The following is a 21,438-nucleotide window of genomic DNA, read 5'->3' as shown; positions in this document are numbered from 1 at the left end:
GTCTATTTTGTGAAGATCATAAGCGACAACAGACAGCCTCCCGCGCCTTTTCTGTCAAGAACATCCGTTCTGCTCTGCGAATATTCAAGATTCACGTTCGCCCCATAATGCCAATTCATGGAATTACCATAAACAACAGAAACCTGTCTGAGAATGTTCGCTGGTGGCCCTAATCTTGCATGCAGAAAACGTATTGTAAAGAAGAAGGCGGACATGCATGCGAGCCGCAGGGCCATGGCCTAGTGCACGCTCCCGGCAGGGCTGGCTGGTCTCGGACTGCTGTTGGCCCTGCTCCCGTTCCGAAGCTTCTACAAGTAAACCTCACCTTTCAGTTGGCGGAGTTGCCGGGGTAACACGTAACAGGGGATAGCCGCACGCTATCCCCTCCCGCGATGCCTGCGGACGCCAACCACCAAGCCATACAAGTGGGCTCGGCAGTCGTTTGTACAGGTTCTCTCCGCCAGCGAGACCCCGCCATCTTCAGCGGCACCGGTGGCCATGATGCTCAGGATTGGCACACATCCTATGAGCGGGAGAGCGCATACAACAAATGAGACGCTGAAAGCACACTGAACTGATTTTCAACCTGATGGGCGTAGCGAATGTGTAGTACCCGAAGCACGAGGCGGGCATTAAATGATAGTCCGTTTTCAAAACAAGCTTCCCGGAAGTCTTCGGCCATTCGGCGGCCAGAAGACTACGCGCCGAACAGCGCTTGCGTGCGCGGCCTCACCAGGTCGGCGCGTACTTTACAAGTTACATCGAGGATGTCGTCGACCTGTGCAAGGGAGTGAACGCACAGATGTCAGAAGCCGACACGATCAAGGACATTCTAAAAGGCGTAAATGACGACGCATTTCAGATGTTGTTAGTGCGAGACCTGTGCAGCGTCAAAGATTTCGTCACTCTATGTCGGAGGTTCGAGGAACTATGCAAGCAGGGGGCTCTGACTCGCGAACACACCACGCACGTCGAGTCGTTTGCTGGTCTGACAGATACAGGCTACCAATCATCGCTCTTACCGCACATCAAGAGCTTCATCTGTGAAGAAGTTTCTCGACAGCTCTAACTTATTTGATGACAACAAAAGGCATCGCCAAACATGCCTCCGAATCAGCGCCAGTTTATTCAAGAACAGTTCGGTGAGGCTCTTCCGCAAGCCCCTCAGCCCACACCTTTCGAGGCGCCGCTGACGATCGCGATAGCCGCAGGGTCATCGTCTAGAGCACGCTCTTGGTCGGGCTGGCTGATCTCGGACTGCTGTTGGCCCTGCTTTCGTTCCGATGTTTCTCCAAATAAACTCCGACCTTACAATATTAGGACCGTACCTAGCATTTGACGGGAGCCTGCACCATGGCGGACATTTCTAAAGCATGTTACTCGGCCAATCAGTGACGGAGCACTGCAGACCGGAGGAGAGAGGAAAGTACAGGTCGACTAGCCTGCCACAAACAAGGCTTCCGAGAATTCAAGTCAGTCTAAGTCTTTAGTTACTTTCCATGGATGGAGGTAGCGGAGGCAATAGGTTGGCTTGCCTGACGAAGGCCTCTGCACCCATGCAGAGTCCGCAGGGCGTTATCAAAAAATGAATAAAAGAATCACATTTTTACATATCAGATTAATCAAAATACATGTTAAGGAATGATAGGACGTATATGTACTTTAAAACACAATGACGCACCTTAATGTGCGTCACTTCTCTACATATTCACTTCTCTACATATAGTCCACAGAGCATACAACACAGTGAAGATGTAACCAGAATACACAATCAACAAACAAAGCAGCAAGATTCCTAGAACACGCACAGAAATTGTAAGGAAATCGCAAGTGAAATGTTATAGAAATTAAATGTTACTCCTTTTGGAGCATTGCTAAATGTTTTCATTGCACCCCTTGTGGAAGAACTGAAGTGAATAGGGAGACGTAAATTATTTATGGCTCTCAAAAATTGGTAGCCTAGTGTCTCGTTGAAATCTAAGGTTTGACAAAATCTCGTCTGGTCGGGCTAATACACGTGCGAACATACAAAAGCGCCGACCAAAAAAGGTGTAGTCAAGGTGCTGTAGTCAAGACGTTTCGACTTCCACACGAAAGCCTTTTTCACTGAAGGCTTGGCTTGCCTTGGCTGCTTTCACGAACCATTTGAACAGCTTGGAAGATTCCATTCAGTTCACCATCGAGGAAGAAATTTCTGGCCGTCTTCCTTTTCTGGGCGTCATGGTGGAGCGACATGATGACCGCCATCATTCAAGGTGTGCAGAAAGCAGAGGCACAAAGGCCGGTACCTTCATTGTAATTCGGTCCATCCTACGTGCCACAATAAGCGCTGCGTCGTTTCTACCCTCATCCGACGCGCGGAAAGAAATATGCTCGGAACCCGAAGACGAAGCCTCTGACCTACACCAAGTGCGCCGCGAGCTCCACAAATGTGGCTACCCGAAGCACTTCGTGGACGCTGTAATACGACCGACAGCGAGACCACCTCAGCCCGTTGGCTTACCCTCCCGTGCCTGAACTGCAATACTTATGCGCCAGGCGTGAGGGAGTCATTGACCCGCGTTTTAAACACCAGCGATGTGCGTATATCTCAAGTTCCTGTGTACAAGCTCCGTCACGAGGTGGTGGCCGTAAAAGACAAGCTGAAAAGAGAAAAATTTCCCGGCGTAATTTATAAAATCCTCTGCTCAGACTGCGATCACTCCTACATAGAGGAAAGCGGAAACCTTGAAAGACGGCTGAAAGAGCACAAGAATGATGCCAGAAACAAGAAGGAAGCTTCTAACGCACTTGCTGAACACGTTGAAAACGCGAAGCACGATATCACTTGGGAGGAAGCGGCAGTTATCGGCCGTGACAAAAAATGAATGTCAAGCCAATATCTGGATTCCTTGATTATCCAGACCACCGATCACACGCTCAACCGTAACATCGGCAATCTACCTCCCTTGTGTGGTAGATGCCTGCGACGATTAGTGCAACGTACTTAAGCTTCGTGTGCGAAATATTTCCTTCAGTGAACGAGGATTCCGTGTGGAAGTTGAAACGTCTCTGTCATCTTGACCACACCTTTCTTGGTCGTCGCTTCTTTTTTCCTCACTAGTGTCTCGTTTACTGTGATCATTCCGGATTTTAAGTACCTGTTTTCTTTGCGTTCTGAAGTGCTACGTAATTGTATAATTGTCAGGAATAGAATATTGTAGCTGTTTTTTGTGAATATGTTGAAATATTCGAAACAAATATATCTGATCTGCCTTCAGGATACTGTGTTTGATGCAAACAATACAAACAAGCAGACAACCAAATAAACAAATAAAGGCTAAATGCTGGGAATTGCCATTATAAGCGCTAATGCACTTTATGAGAAAGACGAGGAATGAAGGCAAAGAAATTTTTCTGTCACTAACATAAAATCCCCTTACAAGCAGACAGCGAGTGTAAGTGGCAGTGGCGGGGTTTCATCTCTAGTGCTGCCAGGTGCCCGCCCGGTTTCCAAAGGTTAGAAGCTTTTCCCTGCCTTGATGGTGATCGGCTTTTCTGGGGTGAAATGCTTCAAGGATGGGTCTTTCGCACCACCTTGTTAGAAGAATGCGACCTTGTGCCATGGCACTTATTGGCCAAAGATGCCCTCGCGCCATAAAGTTCATCATCAGCATTATGATCCCCACAAGCATTAAGTGAAAAAGGAAAAGCGAATTAAAAGGTAGAGTACTAAAAGTAAAGATTGGTTTGTTTATGGGGGTTTAACGTCCCAAAGCGACTCAGGCTATGAGTGACGCCGTAGTGAAGGGTTTGGGAAATTTCGACCACCTGGGCTTCCTTAACGTGCACTGACAGCGTACAGTACACGGGCCTCTAGAATTTCGCCTCCATCGAAATGCAGCCACCGCGATCGCACCCGCGTCTTTCAGGTCAGGAGACGAGCGCCATAACCACTGAGCCACCGCGGCGGCTGTAAAGGTAACGGAGGAAATAAACAGGCCGTATGAGAAGATAATTGCCGTGTTTCCGGAAGAATATCTACAGAGTACGTGCCAGCTGTGGTGCTGTGACAGTAATGGCCCGGGCCGGGCCAGTGCCGGCGAGTGAGCGCCAGGCAGCGTACCTCCGCGGTCAAGTTAGCCAAGTGGACTCGGAATCACTCTCGTAGAAATGGTCGTACCGATACTTCTGTAATCTATATTGCTCAGTGGCAGGAGACACATGTCGTTTTTTTCAAAGCAGGTTAATCTAGTTCTGCGTGGAACATTATTGCGGCCCTTCGTTTTCAGGTATTATTTTTCCAATATTTTGAGGACAAAGTTGGGAGGACAAAACTGGTGCTCTACCTGGCTCATGAAGTTGAATGTGGCTAAATGTAAGTTTGTGCACGTGTCCCGGAAACGATCTAACTTGCTCTTCTCATATTATCTAAACTCGACCGTACTATCGCAAGTTGAATCTTACAGGTATCTTGGCATCGAAATAACGAGTAATCTGAACTGGTAAAAGCACATCAAGTCACTTGCTGCACGCGTTTCCAAATCACTAGGCTTCGTTAGACGATCTCTCACATTTTCTCCGCCCATGGTTAGACTAATCGCATAGAAATCATTTATCCGTACCAAAGTTGAATATGCATCGACTATTTGGAACCCCCATCAAGAATAAGCTAATCCAGGCGTTAGAAGCAGTCCAAAACCGAGCTGCTCGTTTCATAACATCCAAATATGATTCTCGGCTGAGCGTTACTAATATCAAATCTTGCATTGGTCTAACCCCCCTGTCATCACGACGTAAGATAGCATGACTTTGCCTTTTTCACAAACTTAATATAATTTCCCGCAATTACGTGAGAGCCTTATTCTGCCCCCCTTGAGATCCTCCCGACGTTTGTTTAATTGCAACAGTGTTCAGCGTATTCATGGTACCACTAAAGCTTTCAATAATTCATTTTTGCCAACTGTTATATCCGAGTGGAATGTACTCCCTGACGATGTAGTCAATGGAACCAACTCAGTAAAACTTAAACACTTATTGACTGCTTATTTTTCTCCTCAATTCCTGTAGAATGCCTTTTATTTACCTATTTATTGTCTTGGTAATTTCAATGCGTTTACTGTGTTTATTTGTGCTTGCCATTTATATTTGTGTTCTATCTTTGTGGCCCGTTATTACCATTTGTTTCCCCCCCCCCTTATGTAATGCCCCATTGGGGCCTTTAAGGGAAAATAAATGATGATGATGATGATGATGGTGATGATGATGATGATATAATGTGACTGATATTGAGAAACAAATCAGGTTATTTAGCAAATTGTTCAATATTTCAGTTTTTAGCCGGCAATATTTTGCAGGAGCAGGCGATACGCTACAGCCTATAAGCGCTAGTTTTTGTGAGGGGCGTAAAATGATATATTTTTGTGCACATATATTTATCAACAATATGGCAATAGGAGGTTGGATTGAATAGCGTCTATAAAATCAGACATTTCTTTGTTATCATCTATTTTATTTATTTCGTGGCATACATTATGGGCTGCCGTAGCGCTGCTTAGTCCTTGAAACAGCTTTCTTCCTTTGTAAACTGCGAGGACATTGATACAACGTCAATGGGATTATCTTAAACGCAGACAAGCCTTGCAGCAGGAAATCGCTAGCTTGGGTAGCGCTTGATACAACGATGCCAGTGATACGTCTGGTCAGTGCGCGTGCGTTTATTTCTTGCTTTCGAAATGCACTGTTCAAATTTGGCCTCAGATTAAGCTCTGTCATAATTAAAAAGCGCATTAGAATAAATTTAAAATGATCAGTTGACTGAAAACATCCCTTTGGATGTCCGCTCAAGATGCCCGCTAATTTTTTTGAAGTATCTTCTGCTTTGAAGTAACACGGTGGTTTGGGCTAGTTGGTTGCAGTTCATAATGGAGACAAGTTTCGCAACATGAATAAAACGCACACAGAAGACAAGGAACAAACAAGACAGGACTGTGCTCCATTATGAATCTCCTGCTTCGTCCGCAGGGAAAGAAAGCTTCCAAAAAAACTTATTTTGGGTTAGAAATCTTGTTTGACCTGATCCTTAAGAAACCTGCTTGGGTGCAAGAATCGGGTAAAGTCGGATAAAAACGAAGAGCGCTAAACATAATCAAATCTGGGCGTTCTGAAACTTAGAAACGCGACCACTGCCTTTCCTGCGCAGGCGAATCCAGAATGTCAATGAACTGCATCGTGGAGCAAACTCGAAGCGACGACTGCAAGCAGTACCCCGCGTGCTTTGCCGTAGTGGCGGCGATAGTAGCCCTTACGGCTGCGCTCAGCGTCTTCTGGGTACTGCTGCTGCACAGAGATTGGCAGGGTGGCCTCGCCTCGACCTTGCCTCCGGGACCCGTTTGCCAGAACAGCCAGTGCGCCAGCGCTGCGAAGGTGCTCAAGGCCGTCATGAAGCCAGAGGCGGACCCGTGCGGTGACTTCTACACCTACGTGTGCGGCAACTACAAGCACCCACTTGGCCTTTTTATTGGACAGCTGGATTATGAGATGTACCGGGCGCTAGCCCGAACACTAGACGCTGCCTCGTCACTTCCATCGGGGGGACAAACTGCTTCGCAGAAGGCCGTCGCCCTGTACAAGAACTGCGCAGAAGGTCGCGTGGACGAAACCGAGGAACTACGGAAATTCGTAGAGTCTGTAGGCCTCGGTTTGAGCACCTATGCGGATGCAGATGTCCTTGACAAGATCATCATGCTCTTCTTCAAGTACAACATCGCCATCCTACTGGAACTGTCCTTAGACGACGCCAAGCTCTCTCGCCACAAACGCCTCCTGGTGCTAGCGGTGAGCAGCTCTCAGCTGCGCTGGATGAGTGAGCGCAGCAAAACCGCGCCGCTGGACCTGTTTTACCTTAGTCACATGGCCGCCTTTGGGCTGCACGTTTTATCTGATGAGGCGCTCCACACTGCACAGAACATCATCCGCGCCGAAACCACAGCCATGGGCGTCTACCACTTCGACCGGTCTGTGAACGCGGCCCACATCACTAGATTTTTACTCGTGATACACTTAAATGCCCTGACACGCAACATACTGCCGGGCCGTTGGGCGTCCCTAATCTCCACCCACTCTGGTGGTGTTTATGGAGCTCAAGACGAAGTTCAGGTGAGAACGCGTGGCCACATCAGCCAACAAACTCTTGCAGGAGCAAGTTTATGGCTGGGTCCAATTTTTATGCATGTAGAATATCGCCAAATGCCGTATTAGAGGGAAAGCGATGAAAAATTGGAGTTGGCTTGTGTCGGTAGGATACCCTATTGTAATCACGAAGAGACCACTTTCACCGAGAACGGAGCTTTTATAAGGTAGAAAAAAATAAAAAAGAAACAAATTCAGTTGTCGCCATGAGCGACCGATTTTGGAAGTGAAATGCGTGCATCGACACTGATTTTTGTCGCCGATCCCAGAGGCTACGCTACACCGCCATTCACTTACCGCTCTTTTTGCTAATGACGTAACTACTTTGAATCAACTGGAGGGAAGAGCTTTTAAGCCTATATTACCGGGGACGCAATTAGTTTTTGCTGTCTAACAAACGTCAAGACAGACACATAGGCCCACAGAATATATTTTTATTAAAAAGAATATATGGATCGAGTTCTTCTTCTATCAATTTAACTCAAAGAAAACAAGACACGAATAGGCACGGACGCAAGGAAGTAGCCAACAGGACGAGACGACCGCACGAGTGAGAATTCCTTCCTTATAGCGAGCGCTTGGCTTGTATAATATATTCCATTTTGATCATATTATATATTTTTGTGGCTCTTTTGCAAGGGCACGCCGTAGGTTCGCTTTTGGTGAATGGATCTGACCCAGTAATGACAGGCATATGACGTCGCTTCAGGCAAACAAAAATATAAGTATGGAAGGAATTGAGACGGAGTCGCGAGATCATGTGCGCGCAGACGGTAAAGAGTTGTGCTGACCTTTGGTGTATACCCCTCTTTCATTGGCTGGCTAGAAAGTCGCAATAAAAATTGATTCCAACTTGCTCATCGTGGGTAACCGAATTCAACGGAAACTCCTACAACAGATTGGCGCTGTTTTTTGATGCCCTATCAAAGTTGTTTCTATCAAATCTTTCCTTTGAATGCGGTGATTCTGGATGTGAAAATGAGAGGAAATGGCGCAAAAGGCTCTAGATGGAGAACTTCAAGCCTCTATTTCCTCAAGTTTGTTCAGCTCTTAATGTTTTGCGCTGCTTTGTGGAATTTTAAGCGAATTTGTTTCGAAGACAGGTAGCGGCAGCAGCGAACTTGAATACAGAAATTCTCTAATTGACGGCAATGGACACCGGCTGTTCATTTATCAAGGTTATTCCCCTGTCGCACCCACGCTAGTCCTGCTAGTTGAATTTCTTTAAGAAATGGACCAGCTGTTTGCTACAGTACTTGAACAAAGTTTTTTTCTGGAACACTTTGGCTAGAACTGTCAACCCACTGATATGTCCCAAGCAGGAGGCTCATTGCCGTATTTGCCTTTTTATGTGCGTGCGAACGTGGGCACGCGAGGCCGGGGTCGAGACATATAACAATAAAGACGAGCCTCGACCTACAAAAAATATAATTGTTTTGTTGAAAGGCAAGTTTCGTCAATCCCAGTGAAAAACTTCCCCACTAAATTCATACAATTTAGTCACTTTCCGAGATATTATAATCAGATTCTGAATACGGCATTCTTCAGTGGCTATGGCAAGTCACCGTCGTTTACATTCATGCATATGGTGTAGTCCGTGGACAAAGGTTAGCGGTGACTCTAACCGTCGAGAAGCGTCTTGTTCACGGGACTGCGCTCTCGAACCACGCAATGCGTTATTGCACCTAGCTACCAGTCATGCAGTATGCTGTGTGCGCTATATCTTAAATGAAGCTGAGAATAACTTATCGTAGCATTCGGGCGAAGTTTGATTTGACTTTGACGTCTTCGGTCCATGGTTAAGCGAGATAACTTTTTCAACCTTGCATCTGGTGCAGGTGACGTTGTCCGCTCTGACTTACATCGACGCACTGCAGGCCTACTTGGGGCGACAACTAAACCTCCTCGCAGCATGGGAGCTGATTCGCAATCTAATGCCGCTCGCTTCTCGCAAATTGGCCGCCTCCATTTACCCGACAAAATTCAAATTTTATTGCCTGGATGCAGTCACGAGAGCCATGGAGGTTCCCCTCCTCTCTTGGTACCTCTTTAAACAGGTGCCACAGAGCACGGTGACAGCGGCGCGAGACATGGCGGATCACATTCGGAAGTCCGTATTGGAGGAGATCGACCGTGCCACTTGGCTGGACAACGCCACGAAGGTGACTGCGATGTACAAGGTCCATGCTATGGAACTGCACGTTGGTTACCCAACTTATTTCACCTCGGAGGAAGAACTGAACACCGCGTACCACTCGTACCCGGACGTCGGCAACAACTTTTTTGCGCCATGGCTGAAAGCCATGGGCAAGACAGTTGCCTGGCGAATCACCAACCATTCTAGTTTTTAGTGAGTACTGAAAATGGTAACGACTAATCCTGCAATACAGACGCGGTGCGAGCCGTCAACCTTTATGAGATGATTTTAAACTTAGCAGGGCGAAAGACAAAGGCATGAAGTAGAGACGGCAAGCGCTGATTCGGAACTGAGATTTATGAAAGTAAACAGGGATATGCAGCCACGCCAAGAAACACCCCAAAATGCGCAATCACCTGAAGGCATACAGTAAATCAAAATTCATGAACGGCCGTGAAAACCTCTCTGATCGAGATAGCCTAACTCACTACTCGTTAACGCAACGGACGGTTCACTCCCGCATTCGTTACTAGTCTCAGTATATGTCTAGCCTCGATTACCTCCCCGTTCGCCTGCAAACGATGAACTGCCAAAATGTTCGCAGCAGGAAAATATTTGTGGCAATCTTCATAGGATTTACAAAGCACAACCAAGTTTGAAACCCTGCCTGTTTCTGATGACCCATCAGGCTGCCGTAATCGTACAGTAATATTTCTGCAGTTTGGGCCACGTGCACCCTTTCGAAAAGTATCGGCGTTCGATAAAGCAGAAACATTTTGGCAGGTACGTGCACTATCCCACGTTTCACCTGACCCATGTTTATTTCTGGAACCATATTTGCTCCATATTTTTCTTAACAATGTTACAGATTGTTGACAACTTACTAGTGAGACGAGAAGTCATACCTTTTGGCCACACTTTTCAAATTACACCACAAACTATGGGCATAAGTTAACACTGCAGGTCTTCCGACACTTCGCTGTCGAGCCCCTCAAATCCCCACACAACGGTTTCACCTTTTCGTTTGCAAGACATGCGCTTTTAATATTGGCAAGGACCGAGTTAGACAACACGAACGAAATTATCGGACGCTCTTGCAAATAACGTGGCTGGGAAATCCTACTTTCGCCAGACTAGGAACCTGTTCCTGGAAACTGATCGCCATGCTGTGAGAACATTACTTCATCATGACTGAACTCAGGCCGGACACTGCAGCGCCATGTTTAACAAGCTTCGATTGGTTAGATTAGTAATCGAGTACCGCATTAGCAATCCTAGGTGAATGTCTCGAACACATGTGGTGAGTCATTCAACATTAATCCGGTAACTGAGCTCATAGTCTCTAAATGTCTGAAGGTTGCACTGTCGGTCAGAGAGGGTGTTTTGTCTTTCTTCTGAAGGATTCGACAATCACAAAGCGTTAGAGGCTCTGGACAAGATTTTTAGGCGAGTGACTAATTATACCAGGAAGGTCAAGCGGGAGGCTGTACGTCTGCTATGTGAAATGAACCCAGCTAAGCAGGTGAATGTTGTAAAAGATAGCGCAGGCGTTTTGACATTTTTTCGATGGAATCGCACAATTGAGCCATTTAGAGCGATCATCTCAGAGGAGGACTCGTGGAAAAAAAGCACTCTCGAGTTACCTGCGAAAGCATCTGTCTACTTGGCACCTGGAAGATCTTTATCTTGTACCGAGTTCTGAAAGCGTTGTTGGGTATCTAATAGCTGGTAATCCAGGTGATTGTTTTAGCGGTTAGTGTCTACCTGGAGGATTTATTTTATTCTTTTCCGCAAGAAGATCTCATGACAAATCTAGCAGAACAAAAGCACAAATCGAGCAGTAGAACAAATCTAGCTGAACTATAGCAGAACAAAATGACGAGCGTGCTTTTAGAAACTGTGGAATTCCAACAGAGTAAATTTTAGGATTATCGTCCTTTTATTTCAAGAGGTTGTTTGTGAAGCATGACGGTGTGCCCAAAAACATGCTCAAAAATATGGTGCATGTGGTGTTGAGTGATAATTTCCTAAGCTCGAGTAGACAGAATGGTTTGGTTTGGTTTTATGAGGGTTTAACGTCCCAAAGAAATGAGGGACGCTGCAGTGAAGGGCTCCGGAAATTTCGACCACCTGGGGTTTTTTAACGTGCAGTCTAAAATTTCGCCTCTATGGAAGTTCGACCACCGCAGCCGGGATCGTACCCGCGTCTTTAGTGTCAGTAGCCGAGTGCTATAGCCACTGAGCCACCGCGGTGGCTGAGTGGGCAGAATGATTGTCAAGAACTTACATGGGCGGGGGGGAAATCTTAAGGTACGTCCATGATTTTTTGGTTTTCTACAAAGGTTGTGAGCGCTTAGGAGCGGTCAATATGCTCAAGTTGGTTAAGAAACAATGCTTTGGTCTTAGGCTTACAATGTGTCAAATATCGCAAGAAAGAGAGCTGCGGTTTCTGGACCTCAAAATGATGTACCGCAAGCGCCATGTATGCTGGCGATATTGATCTATTCATCTGGGGGTGTTAGGCCGCTGCTTGATTACAGGCCTAACCATTCCAAACTTGTTAAAGATGGCATTGCGGTATACATCCTGGTGTTAGTCGTTAAGATGTCATGCTGACACATCATAAGAATGAGCTTCCAAGAGCTGGTTTCTAGGCTGACGAACTCAGGATTTCTCAGCGACGTCATTTCAAGAGCCTGCGCTCAGTTGGTGAAAAATGTGAAAACGTCGTGTGGTGATTTAGGGAAACAGGCTGGGGCTGTAGAGCGAAGTGCCAAAAGACCAGTAGTTCTTCCTAATGTACATTTCTTGTCGCGTAAATTGAAAAATGTGGGAGAAGCTATGACGCTCGAGTGATATTTAGGCGCGCGGGTTGCACACTGCCACCTGAGCGGCGTTCCCCTGCGCATTCAACAGTACATTTCTCTCTCTAATCCCCGAATGAGCACCTTTAATTACCTGAACCGTTATCATTTTCGGTTATTCTCTCTTTTACTAGTATGGGGGCGCTTTTGGGTGATTAATCCGGTGCGGCTGGTGAGGTTCCGTCGCCCGCCCATTTCATTTGTGCTGGTGCAGTTGTGGGGTGCAGGACTTGCCTCGTTTTGGGAGGGACCGTGGAAACCAACGTAAGGGCGACGGCGCGGGAAGGTGAGGCTTACCACAACTGGCTTTTCCGTCCGTCCATGCAGTCTTACGCTCTCGCCATTCGCCATGTGCATGAGAACCGCTGCCACGCGCGGACGATGCGAATACAGTGACGTTGGGTGTCAGGGGCTTCGTCGGCGGTCGGAGTCAGTGATTTTGTCCGTCATATGTATCGGCCTTATCACGTTATCAAGAATACGTAAAATTGCACAGATAAAGCAGGAGATATGGTTCCAAAAGAAACACGTATCGGTTGAGACATGAGAATATTATGTATACCTAGCAAAATTAATATGGTTTACAGAATACCGTTATCTTGCGAAAGGGTATACGTGGGCCGTACTGGCATATGTATTAATGTACGAGTACTGGAGCCCAAGGGCTCCTTAGAAAACGGTAGGGGCTCAAAGTTGCTCGTGCACTGTAAGGCGTTCGAAGTTTTCTACCCATATCTTCCGGCCGCGGATATTTTGGCTGTTCATTCTTTGCAGATTAACCATCACTGAGGCAAGACAGATCTTGCAACTAGGTAACGAATGTGTCAGCGAGCCGTCCCTTGCGTTAACCACCAACGACTTCGGCTGTCTTGATCGAAAGCGGTGTTCAGGGCCGCCCAAGAATTTTCGTTTTCTGTTTGCTTTTTGGTGATTGCGTGCTTTGGGTGCTGCTTGGAGTGGATATATAATCTCTGTTTGCTTCAGTAAACTTCAGGCGTGAGTGAGCGCTTGCCGTGTTTGCTTTATGTCCTTGTATTTGGCTCATGGAAATTTTAATTCGCACCCTACCAACTTGTCCAGATGTTTACTCTACTTTCTTGTGTGTTTCACCCCGCTTAATTATGTGTGCGAGTGGTTGTGACCTTCTACGCACAATTTAAATTGGTAATGCTCTTCCTGGGTCTCGAAGCTCTGAATGCGTATATCTTCTAAGCAGGACGAAGCCACCAATCGTGCTTAGGATAGACTTCCTTGCACTTTGCTTCATTGTGTCTTTGAGATGTCTAAAAACATGTGCCGTGTGTACGTAGCTTGCAGCCGAGTAAGTAGGCGTTCCAGCGTTGTCTCCCCTCAGCTCATTCTCCGCTCCGTACTGCAAGTAGCAGCAGTGGATGATATTCAAAATCATAATATGCCCATGTCGTCAGACAGCCTCCTTTCATGCCAGTTGATCAATAAGTGTTTGCTTCTTAGCTTCCTCCATCGCTTACTCTCATTGCAAATGAGGAAAGCAACGAGTGCTACGCAGACCAACCTATTCGAGTGAATGTGCTTCTGCTTGCATGCTGCAGCTTTTCGGTGTCTTGGACGAACGCGTTCTACGCTCTGTTCCGGAACAAGATGGTTCTTCCGGCGCCGATTCTGCGACCGCCTCTATTCTCGCCCGCATTGCCCAAGGCGATCAACTACGCCGCCCTGGGAGGAATCATCGGCCACGAGATCACGCACGCCTTCGATCTGCAAGGCCGCCTCATTGATGCAAAAGGACGCTTGGTCAACTGGTGGTCTAACTCATCCCGGAAACAGTACAGGGACCGTGTGGACTGCCTGCGTCGGTCGCACGGAGCCATGGATGTGAGTGTACGCTCGCGAAAACGAAAAACGCCAAAGTGGATAACTTCGGGAATGGAACGCATTATGACGTCCTCAGTTATTTATTGTAGGCCTCGCGGCTCAGATCAATGCTCGGATATATTCCAACCAACCAGGATTCCCAAGCTCGCGAGTAGATGTTAGGGACAAGCGTTCTTGATTTTTATCTCCGGCGGAATGCGACCTCCCCAGACGCTACTGAATATGTGATGCTCGCGACCAGAGCGCAGTAGCCTCTGATGTGCGCCAGAGGAGACTCCACCATGCTCCCAGGGCAACACAATACTGGAAGGAATGTCTTCAAAACAATATATGAGCAAATGAAACTGGGCCCGCCCTTGTAGTAAAGAGTTCCAGGCTACCTCCGTGTGTGCTTTCCGGAGTGAGAGAATGCATATGCGTTGAGGAGGGTTGACCGGAGTTCTCCAGATATAATAGCATTTGCCGTCTGTAGGGAAGCGGAACATGATTGTCGCACTTGCTTTAAGTGGCGGCAAAACGGTGCACCCTCATGCCATATTTTTGCGTGCTGCATACTACCGAAATAACAAACAAACCTTTCAGAAATTTATGTTTTGCTTATTGGCCTGCTTGGTTTTTGTGCGTTTTTATAAGCGCAGCGGTACAAATCCACGAAGCCAATTTGACGAAAAAGAAGTGCGAAACTCGTGCAGCTTTTGAGCCTTTTCTACCGGACAACTGCCTCTTAATACTTGTTCAAGCATTATTTATAATATAATGGAAATTGTCTAATAGGTTCCTCAGAAGGTGCGTATATGTATCACATTTGAGGTTTTTTCTTTGCTCACTCATTGGTAACTATGTGTACTCTTTTTTTCTTCTGAACCAATGGCCAAATGGGTTCAAAGGGATGTCATTTAATTCCTTTGGTCAGTCTGAGTGAAATTCTACCATTTGCATGCATGTCAGATATGCTTGCAGCCTATGACTTATATAGGGTTAATTCCCGCAGGTGGGGGGGGGGGGGCGTCTGCAGCTTGCAGGCGTTAGTGAGTGGCGACACCACGGGTTACCGATCATCCACAGGGACATCCCCGCAGGGGGTTAATGGTGAATAGTGCATCAGCACGGACCTCAGCACCCGCGCCTAGCCGTGCTTGGCATCGCCGTGTCCGGGGAAAAGGGGATCCTGGTGGTTGAGCCGATGCCGAGCGTTTGGACCATTAAGGCTCCTCGGCGGAGGCAAACACCACTTTGGCCCCAGCTTCCTGTAGACGACACCTCCGGCCTGACCCGACCGGGGGAAATCGGCAGTCGCCTTTTCCTATCCTCCCCTCCATCTTTCACTTTCCTATCTCTTCCTCACAACTCTCCTATCTCCTACTCACTTCTTGGTTTTTCTTTTTTCCTGGCGGCGAGGGTTAACCTTGTGTGACCAAATACTCTGAGTTGCGACATATTTGGTTATACTGAGGTGTACAGCTGGCGTGGGCAGGACTTGCTATCAAGTTCCTGTCCCGTCCCCTTGTTGGACTCCGGGTGGGTGGCTGGCACCGTGACCAAAAAACAAATTTTTTTTTGACTCCTCTATTTTCAAAACATGATCGCTGTCTCAAAAGAGGGCGGAACGAGGCAGACAACTTCTTTCAAAAAAGAAAAGTAACTTTCCTCAAATATCACGTGATCCACAGTCAAGAACAGGATAAACAGGCAAGAATAATATCCGCCTTCCTTGTGTCAAAGTGCTTGACTGAAACCTTAGGCATTGGCTATAAGCTCTCAAAAATGGCCAGCGGCGACGTATTGCTCGATCTGTGTGAAAATTTCGAACACTCTAACTCTGCAACCTAACGTCTATAGGGGAAATCCCGGTCTCCGTGACTTCTCATTGCTCACCTAACACTGTCCGAGGCGTAATATCCGAAAATGATGTCGTTCCCATAACTGAAAAAGAAATGCTCGAAGGGCTCACCGACCAAGACGTCATATATGTCCACCGAATCAAAATCCAGAAGGACAATAAGGAAATAGACACAAGACACATGATCCTCACGTTCAACACCAGCACCTTGCCCGACAAGATCGACGTGGGATATCTGAAAGTCAATGTAAGACCATACATACCTAACCCTCGCAGATGTTTCAATTGTCAAAGGTTCGGCCACGGCTCACAGAGGTGCTGCGGTCGCAAAACTTGCGCAAAATGTGCTTCGAATGATCACCAGTCTGATGTGTGTGACGCAGCCCCGCGCTGTGCAAACTGTGAAGGAGACTATGCTGCATACTCCTGGGCGTGTTCGTCCTAGAAAAAAGAAAAAGATGTAATCACCATGAAGACGAAGGAAAACATTTCATTTAAAGAAGCGAGAGGGCGTTTCGCGCTTACGAACACATTCTCATTCACAACAAAACAAAACTTCGCTGATGTGGTGCGCAGGGGCGTAGCACCACACAGCACTCCGGCAGCTGCCAAGGCCGCTTTCACACAGCCTCTGGCAGGGCCATCCACGACCCAGGTAGGGCCAGCGAAAGCTGCCCTGTCATTGACAAAGCAGGGAGCACCGGTCCATGGGTCGGCATCCCGCAGGACTTTCCCCGATCGGGAGAGGCCTGAAACTAACACAACCGCTGCTGCGCGGTCCTCCAGCACCTATGCCGAGGTGATCGATATAACGCCCAGTCCGCCCGCTTTACAGCGGCGGAACAGCTCTCTTGAGCGAAAAAAAGAACAGGCCCCTCATAACGGGCCCACCACATAAGTAAATCCTCTTTAATTCCCTCTGAAAAGCATAAACATGGCTTTTTAATTCACTGTAATTGTAGAGGACTTATGCGGAATTACACTGACATAGCACATATTTTAGGGTCAATGTTACCCATAGATTTATGTCTTCAGGAGGCCAATCTTGGTCCACAACATGTGCATATCCTGAAAAATTATAAAACGTTTAGACGCGATTGAGAGCAGGTGAATCGAGTCTCGGGAGGCGTCGCAATTGTCGTTCAAAGCGGCGTCTCTGCTCAAGAAATCTTCACTTCACTTCACTTTATTACCTTAAAGACCCCACTTTGGGGGTGTTACATAAGGGGTGGGAATACAAATATAGGTTGAATATGATTGCTTACATGATATTTATGAGATGCATATTTAAATGGTTCACCAAAGCTCAGTAGAAAACTTGAGGCGGTTGCAGTCAGCATCGTCAGCTCTAAAACACTTACAACCTTTTCCGTATACATTTCTTCACATTCTATATTAACAGTCCATGATCTACAACAACTAATAGATCAACTTCCAAAGCCATATCTGGTAGTTGGGGATTTTAACGCTCACTCCCCTTTTTGGGGAAGCGAGCGCTGCGACTCTGGGGGGCAAACAATCAAAAATTTTGTTCTCAGAAACAATATATGTCTTTTAAACACGGAAAAGGCCACATACTGCTCTCCAACCTAGGGCAATATGAGCTGTTTAGATTTCTGTTTTAATTCACCATCTGATTTTAACGATTTTAAATGGGACGTTATCGACCACCCATATGCCAGCGATCACCTTCCTGTATTAATAAGTTCTACATCTGCACCAGAAATCATCCCAACTAAACCGCGACGTTAGAAGCTGCATTTAGCAGACTGGGAAATATTTAGCGCAAAAGCCAATTTAGATGATATAGTTTTAGAAAACCTCAGCATCGATGAGATAAACGAAATGGTCACGAATTACTGCCGCACAATTAGCCATTCCTCAGTCTGCAGGAGTGGTGCGGCAAAAACACAAGGTGTGGTGGACAAAGGAGTGCAAGGAAGCAAAAAAAAACCCAACAAAATAGAGCTTGGGGCAAATTTTGCTGTTACCCTGCACATGAGAACCTCATACGTTTTAAAAAGGCAAGAGCGAAAGCTCGGTACGTCCGTCGCAGTGTCGAGAAAACTTCATGGCAGAGCTACATTTCATCTCTAAGCTGTCAAATAAAATCAAAGAAAATGTGAGAACAGGTTCGGCAATTAAATGTCAACTTCTCACTGTTCACGATTCCTATTTTGACAACACCTGGCGTACAAACAAGCACAGGGGAACACGCAGACATTTTGGGGGAACATTTCGCTGCAGTTTCTAGTTCATCCCACTATACGCAGTCATTCCTGAATTACAAAAGTTTTGCCAAACAAACAAAGACTTTCAACAAGCGGAGGTGCAAGCCAACATTACATAAATTTAATCACTCTCCAAGAAATCAATACTGTACTGTCTGCAGGGAAAAAACTGCTCCTGAGCCCGACCAGATACACTGTCAAATGCCTGCCCATCTTTCCCAGCCTGCCATAGAGGCACTCTTGAATTTCATTTAGAAAATATTCACAGAAGAAAAAATACCTAAAGGGTGGAAGAAATTCATAATAGTGCCATTGCTGAATCCTGGAAAACCACCAAAACACCGCAGATAACCCTCACTACCTGCCTCGCGAAATCTTTCCTTAAGTAAGATTAAGATGTAAGATTAACAATTGTCCTTGAATACCGCGAAGTTCTTGATGTCCATCAATGCGGTTATAAAAAGGGATGCTCAACAACAGACCATTTAGTTCGCCTCGAAAACACATTAAGAGAAGCTTTTATACACAAACACCACTGTCTTGCCGTTTTAATCGTTATGGAGAAAGCTTATGATACAACCTCGAGATTTGGGATCCTCCGCAACCTGGGAACCTAGGTATCCGCGGTAGGATGTTAAACTGCCTGACTGACTTCCTTTCCACCACACATTTCAAGTACGTCTTTGATCAACCCTGTCCAGGAGCTTCGTTCAAGAGAACGGGGTTCATCAGGGTGTATTTTAAGCACGACATTGTTTATTATAAAAATGCATTACATAAGTAAAATAATCCCAATGTCCATCCTGTATTCAGTGTACGTTGATGACCTTCAAATAGCCTGCACATGCTCAAATGTAGCAACATGCGAAAGACAAATATAGTTGACAATGAATAAACTAGTGACATAGGCAGATTAGAAAGGTCTCTAGTTTTCCACACAGGAAAGAGTAGCCATCTTTTTTTCGCTGAAACGAGGCATACAGGCCGACCCACTCGTACACTAGAACGGAACACAGATACCCGTCAAAATAGAGCACAAATTTCTAGAGATAACTTTTCACAAAAAAACTCAATTTTTTGCATCATATAAACGCACTGAGAAAGAAAGCCTCCAGATCCCGAAATATACTCAAAGTACTGTCACGTAAACGTTCGGGTGCTGACAGCACATGTCCTTTACAAATTCATCGCTCAGCGGTACGCTTCACTTAAGACTACGGATGTATAGTTTATGGGTAAGCGAGACCTTCGTACCTGAAACGAATAGATCCAATGCACAATTTAGGTTTTCCTCTTTCCTTTGGTGCTTACAGGACGTCGCCCATAAATAGCCTTTATGTAGGAATCAACGAACCGTCATTTACAGACAGAAGAACCTTGCTCAGATGCTGATACATTTTAAAAATCCGTTCACTGCCCAAACACGTATGTTACCCAATAGTCTCAAAGTGCCTAACTAGAACATTGTCTAACAATAAACCGCTCGCTATCAGGCCACTCCTCCTGCGTTTTGAAGACAAGTGCCAAAACCTCGGCGTACTAGATATATTACCTGACATTGCTCGGAGACGAAATCCACTACCTCCTTGGTACAATGTTCCCAAAATCTGTGATCTCACTCTTACTCAGTTCCATAAAAAACATACTGCGCAGACACATATACTGCAAGAAATTCTACCACTCGAAGAAAAATACAGTAGCTTTACGCAGTTTAATACAGATGGTTCAAAAACGAACGTTTACGTAGGAAGCGCAGAGGTCCGAGGGAAGTCAGAGAAAACTGTACGACTTCCACAGTGCTCATCCATCTGCACTGCAGAATGTTACGCAGTCTGTGTGGGCTTAGGAAAAATAGAAACCCACAGTATTATTTACACAAATTTCCTCAGTATACTTACAGCTCTGCACTCTAGAAATGCACTCACTCCGATTGTTGGCGACATCATACACCAGATAATAACAGCGACAACTTGAGGACAAAACAAAATTCTTATGAATTTCCAGTCATGTCGGAATAAGAGGCAACGAGAGGGCAGATTTCTGCGCTGCTAAAGCTCGTGGCGAGGAAATAATAAAGTAAATATACCTTTTAAGGATTCCATAAACTTAGAACAGCGTAAACTAAGAGAAAAATGGCAGTCCGCATGGAACGGCGAACTGAACAAAAAACTACACTTCGTAAAACCGGTTTTAGGTGAATTTAAATCATGTGTTCACCAGGAACGTTTTAAGGAAGTGATTTTATGCCGTCTTCGGATGGGCCTTACGCGCCTCACGCAAACTTTCCTGCTAACAAAACAAGAAAAACTTATTTGCGAGTACGGAGATGATCTTACTGTTAATCACATTTTATTTTCATGTGTGAAACACGAAACAATAAGAAACAAGTATTTTACTCAATTTTATAATGAATGCATTCCTTTTCATCCAGCACTGCTCTTAGATGATTAATGTCATTGGTAACATACCTTCCGTTTTTAGCTTTTTAAAAGAAGCAGGGGTACTTGAAAAACTAAATTCTGAACAACTGGTTGGTTTTATTGCATGGTAAACCTCAGCCAATTTCTCGTTCCTGAGAAGAAGGCTGAGGTTCTTTATTTGATTCGTCGGTAGCCTCTCTTCCTTGCCCAGCCAAGGATAGCCGCTGAAGCTACCTTGCCTTCTCTGGGGCTTTTACCATTAGCTATTTCCTCATTTCCTCTTCTCTGTTTTTTACCAGACACTTCATTATTTTTAGGCCATCTACACCATCGACGATTTTTCATATTCCTAAACATTTTACGGAAAACCATTTCTCTACCTTGAGCTTGGCGCATGATGGCCTTAGCTGCCTATATGCCATAAAACCCAACACAACACAACACACACACACCTGACACACAACTACTTACTTAAAAAAGAAGACAAACCTTTTTGTGAAAGATGCGGAGACCAGCGCACACTAACCATATCTTATTCACATGTTCAAACCCAGAAAAACTAAGGGAAAAGTATTTTAGTCTTTATAATCAATGTATTCCATTTCACCCAGCGCTATTGTTGAGTGATAATGTAATTGTTGACATTTCTGATGTTTTTAACATTTACGAGAGGCTGGTTGTCTTAATGACCCGTGAATGCCTCACTTTTATGTGATACACCTTAGCCACTTTCTCATTCCTGAGAAGAATGCTGAGGTGTGTATATCATTGGTTGGGGACCTCGACATCCTTCCTCTGCAAAGGATGGCCGCTGAGGATCCCTGACCTTTTTTAAAGCTTTTACCATTAGCCATTTCGAAAAATTCTGCCTTTTACCTTCACTAGAAGTATGAAATAACATTATAGGCCCTTAACACCACCG

General features: G+C 45.8%; 1 protein-coding gene across 1 annotated transcript in view; it reads left to right on the top strand.

The window, feature by feature from the left end:
• The window catches only part of LOC144133872 (neprilysin-1-like), a 37,980-nt gene that overhangs the window by 4,389 nt on the left and 12,153 nt on the right, over window positions 1-21,438 (top strand). Inside the window, exons 2-5 of the mRNA XM_077666940.1 lie at window positions 6,182-7,137; window positions 9,009-9,520; window positions 12,386-12,457; window positions 13,743-14,025. Coding sequence (XP_077523066.1) covers window positions 6,182-7,137; window positions 9,009-9,520; window positions 12,386-12,457; window positions 13,743-14,025 — 1,823 coding nt within the window. The remainder of the gene's footprint in view (window positions 1-6,181; window positions 7,138-9,008; window positions 9,521-12,385; window positions 12,458-13,742; window positions 14,026-21,438) is intronic.

The sequence above is a fragment of the Amblyomma americanum genome, chromosome 5, assembly GCF_052857255.1.
Source record: "Amblyomma americanum isolate KBUSLIRL-KWMA chromosome 5, ASM5285725v1, whole genome shotgun sequence".
Taxonomy (NCBI): Eukaryota; Metazoa; Arthropoda; class Arachnida; order Ixodida; family Ixodidae; genus Amblyomma; species Amblyomma americanum.
This window is presented reverse-complemented; position numbering and strand designations above follow the sequence as displayed.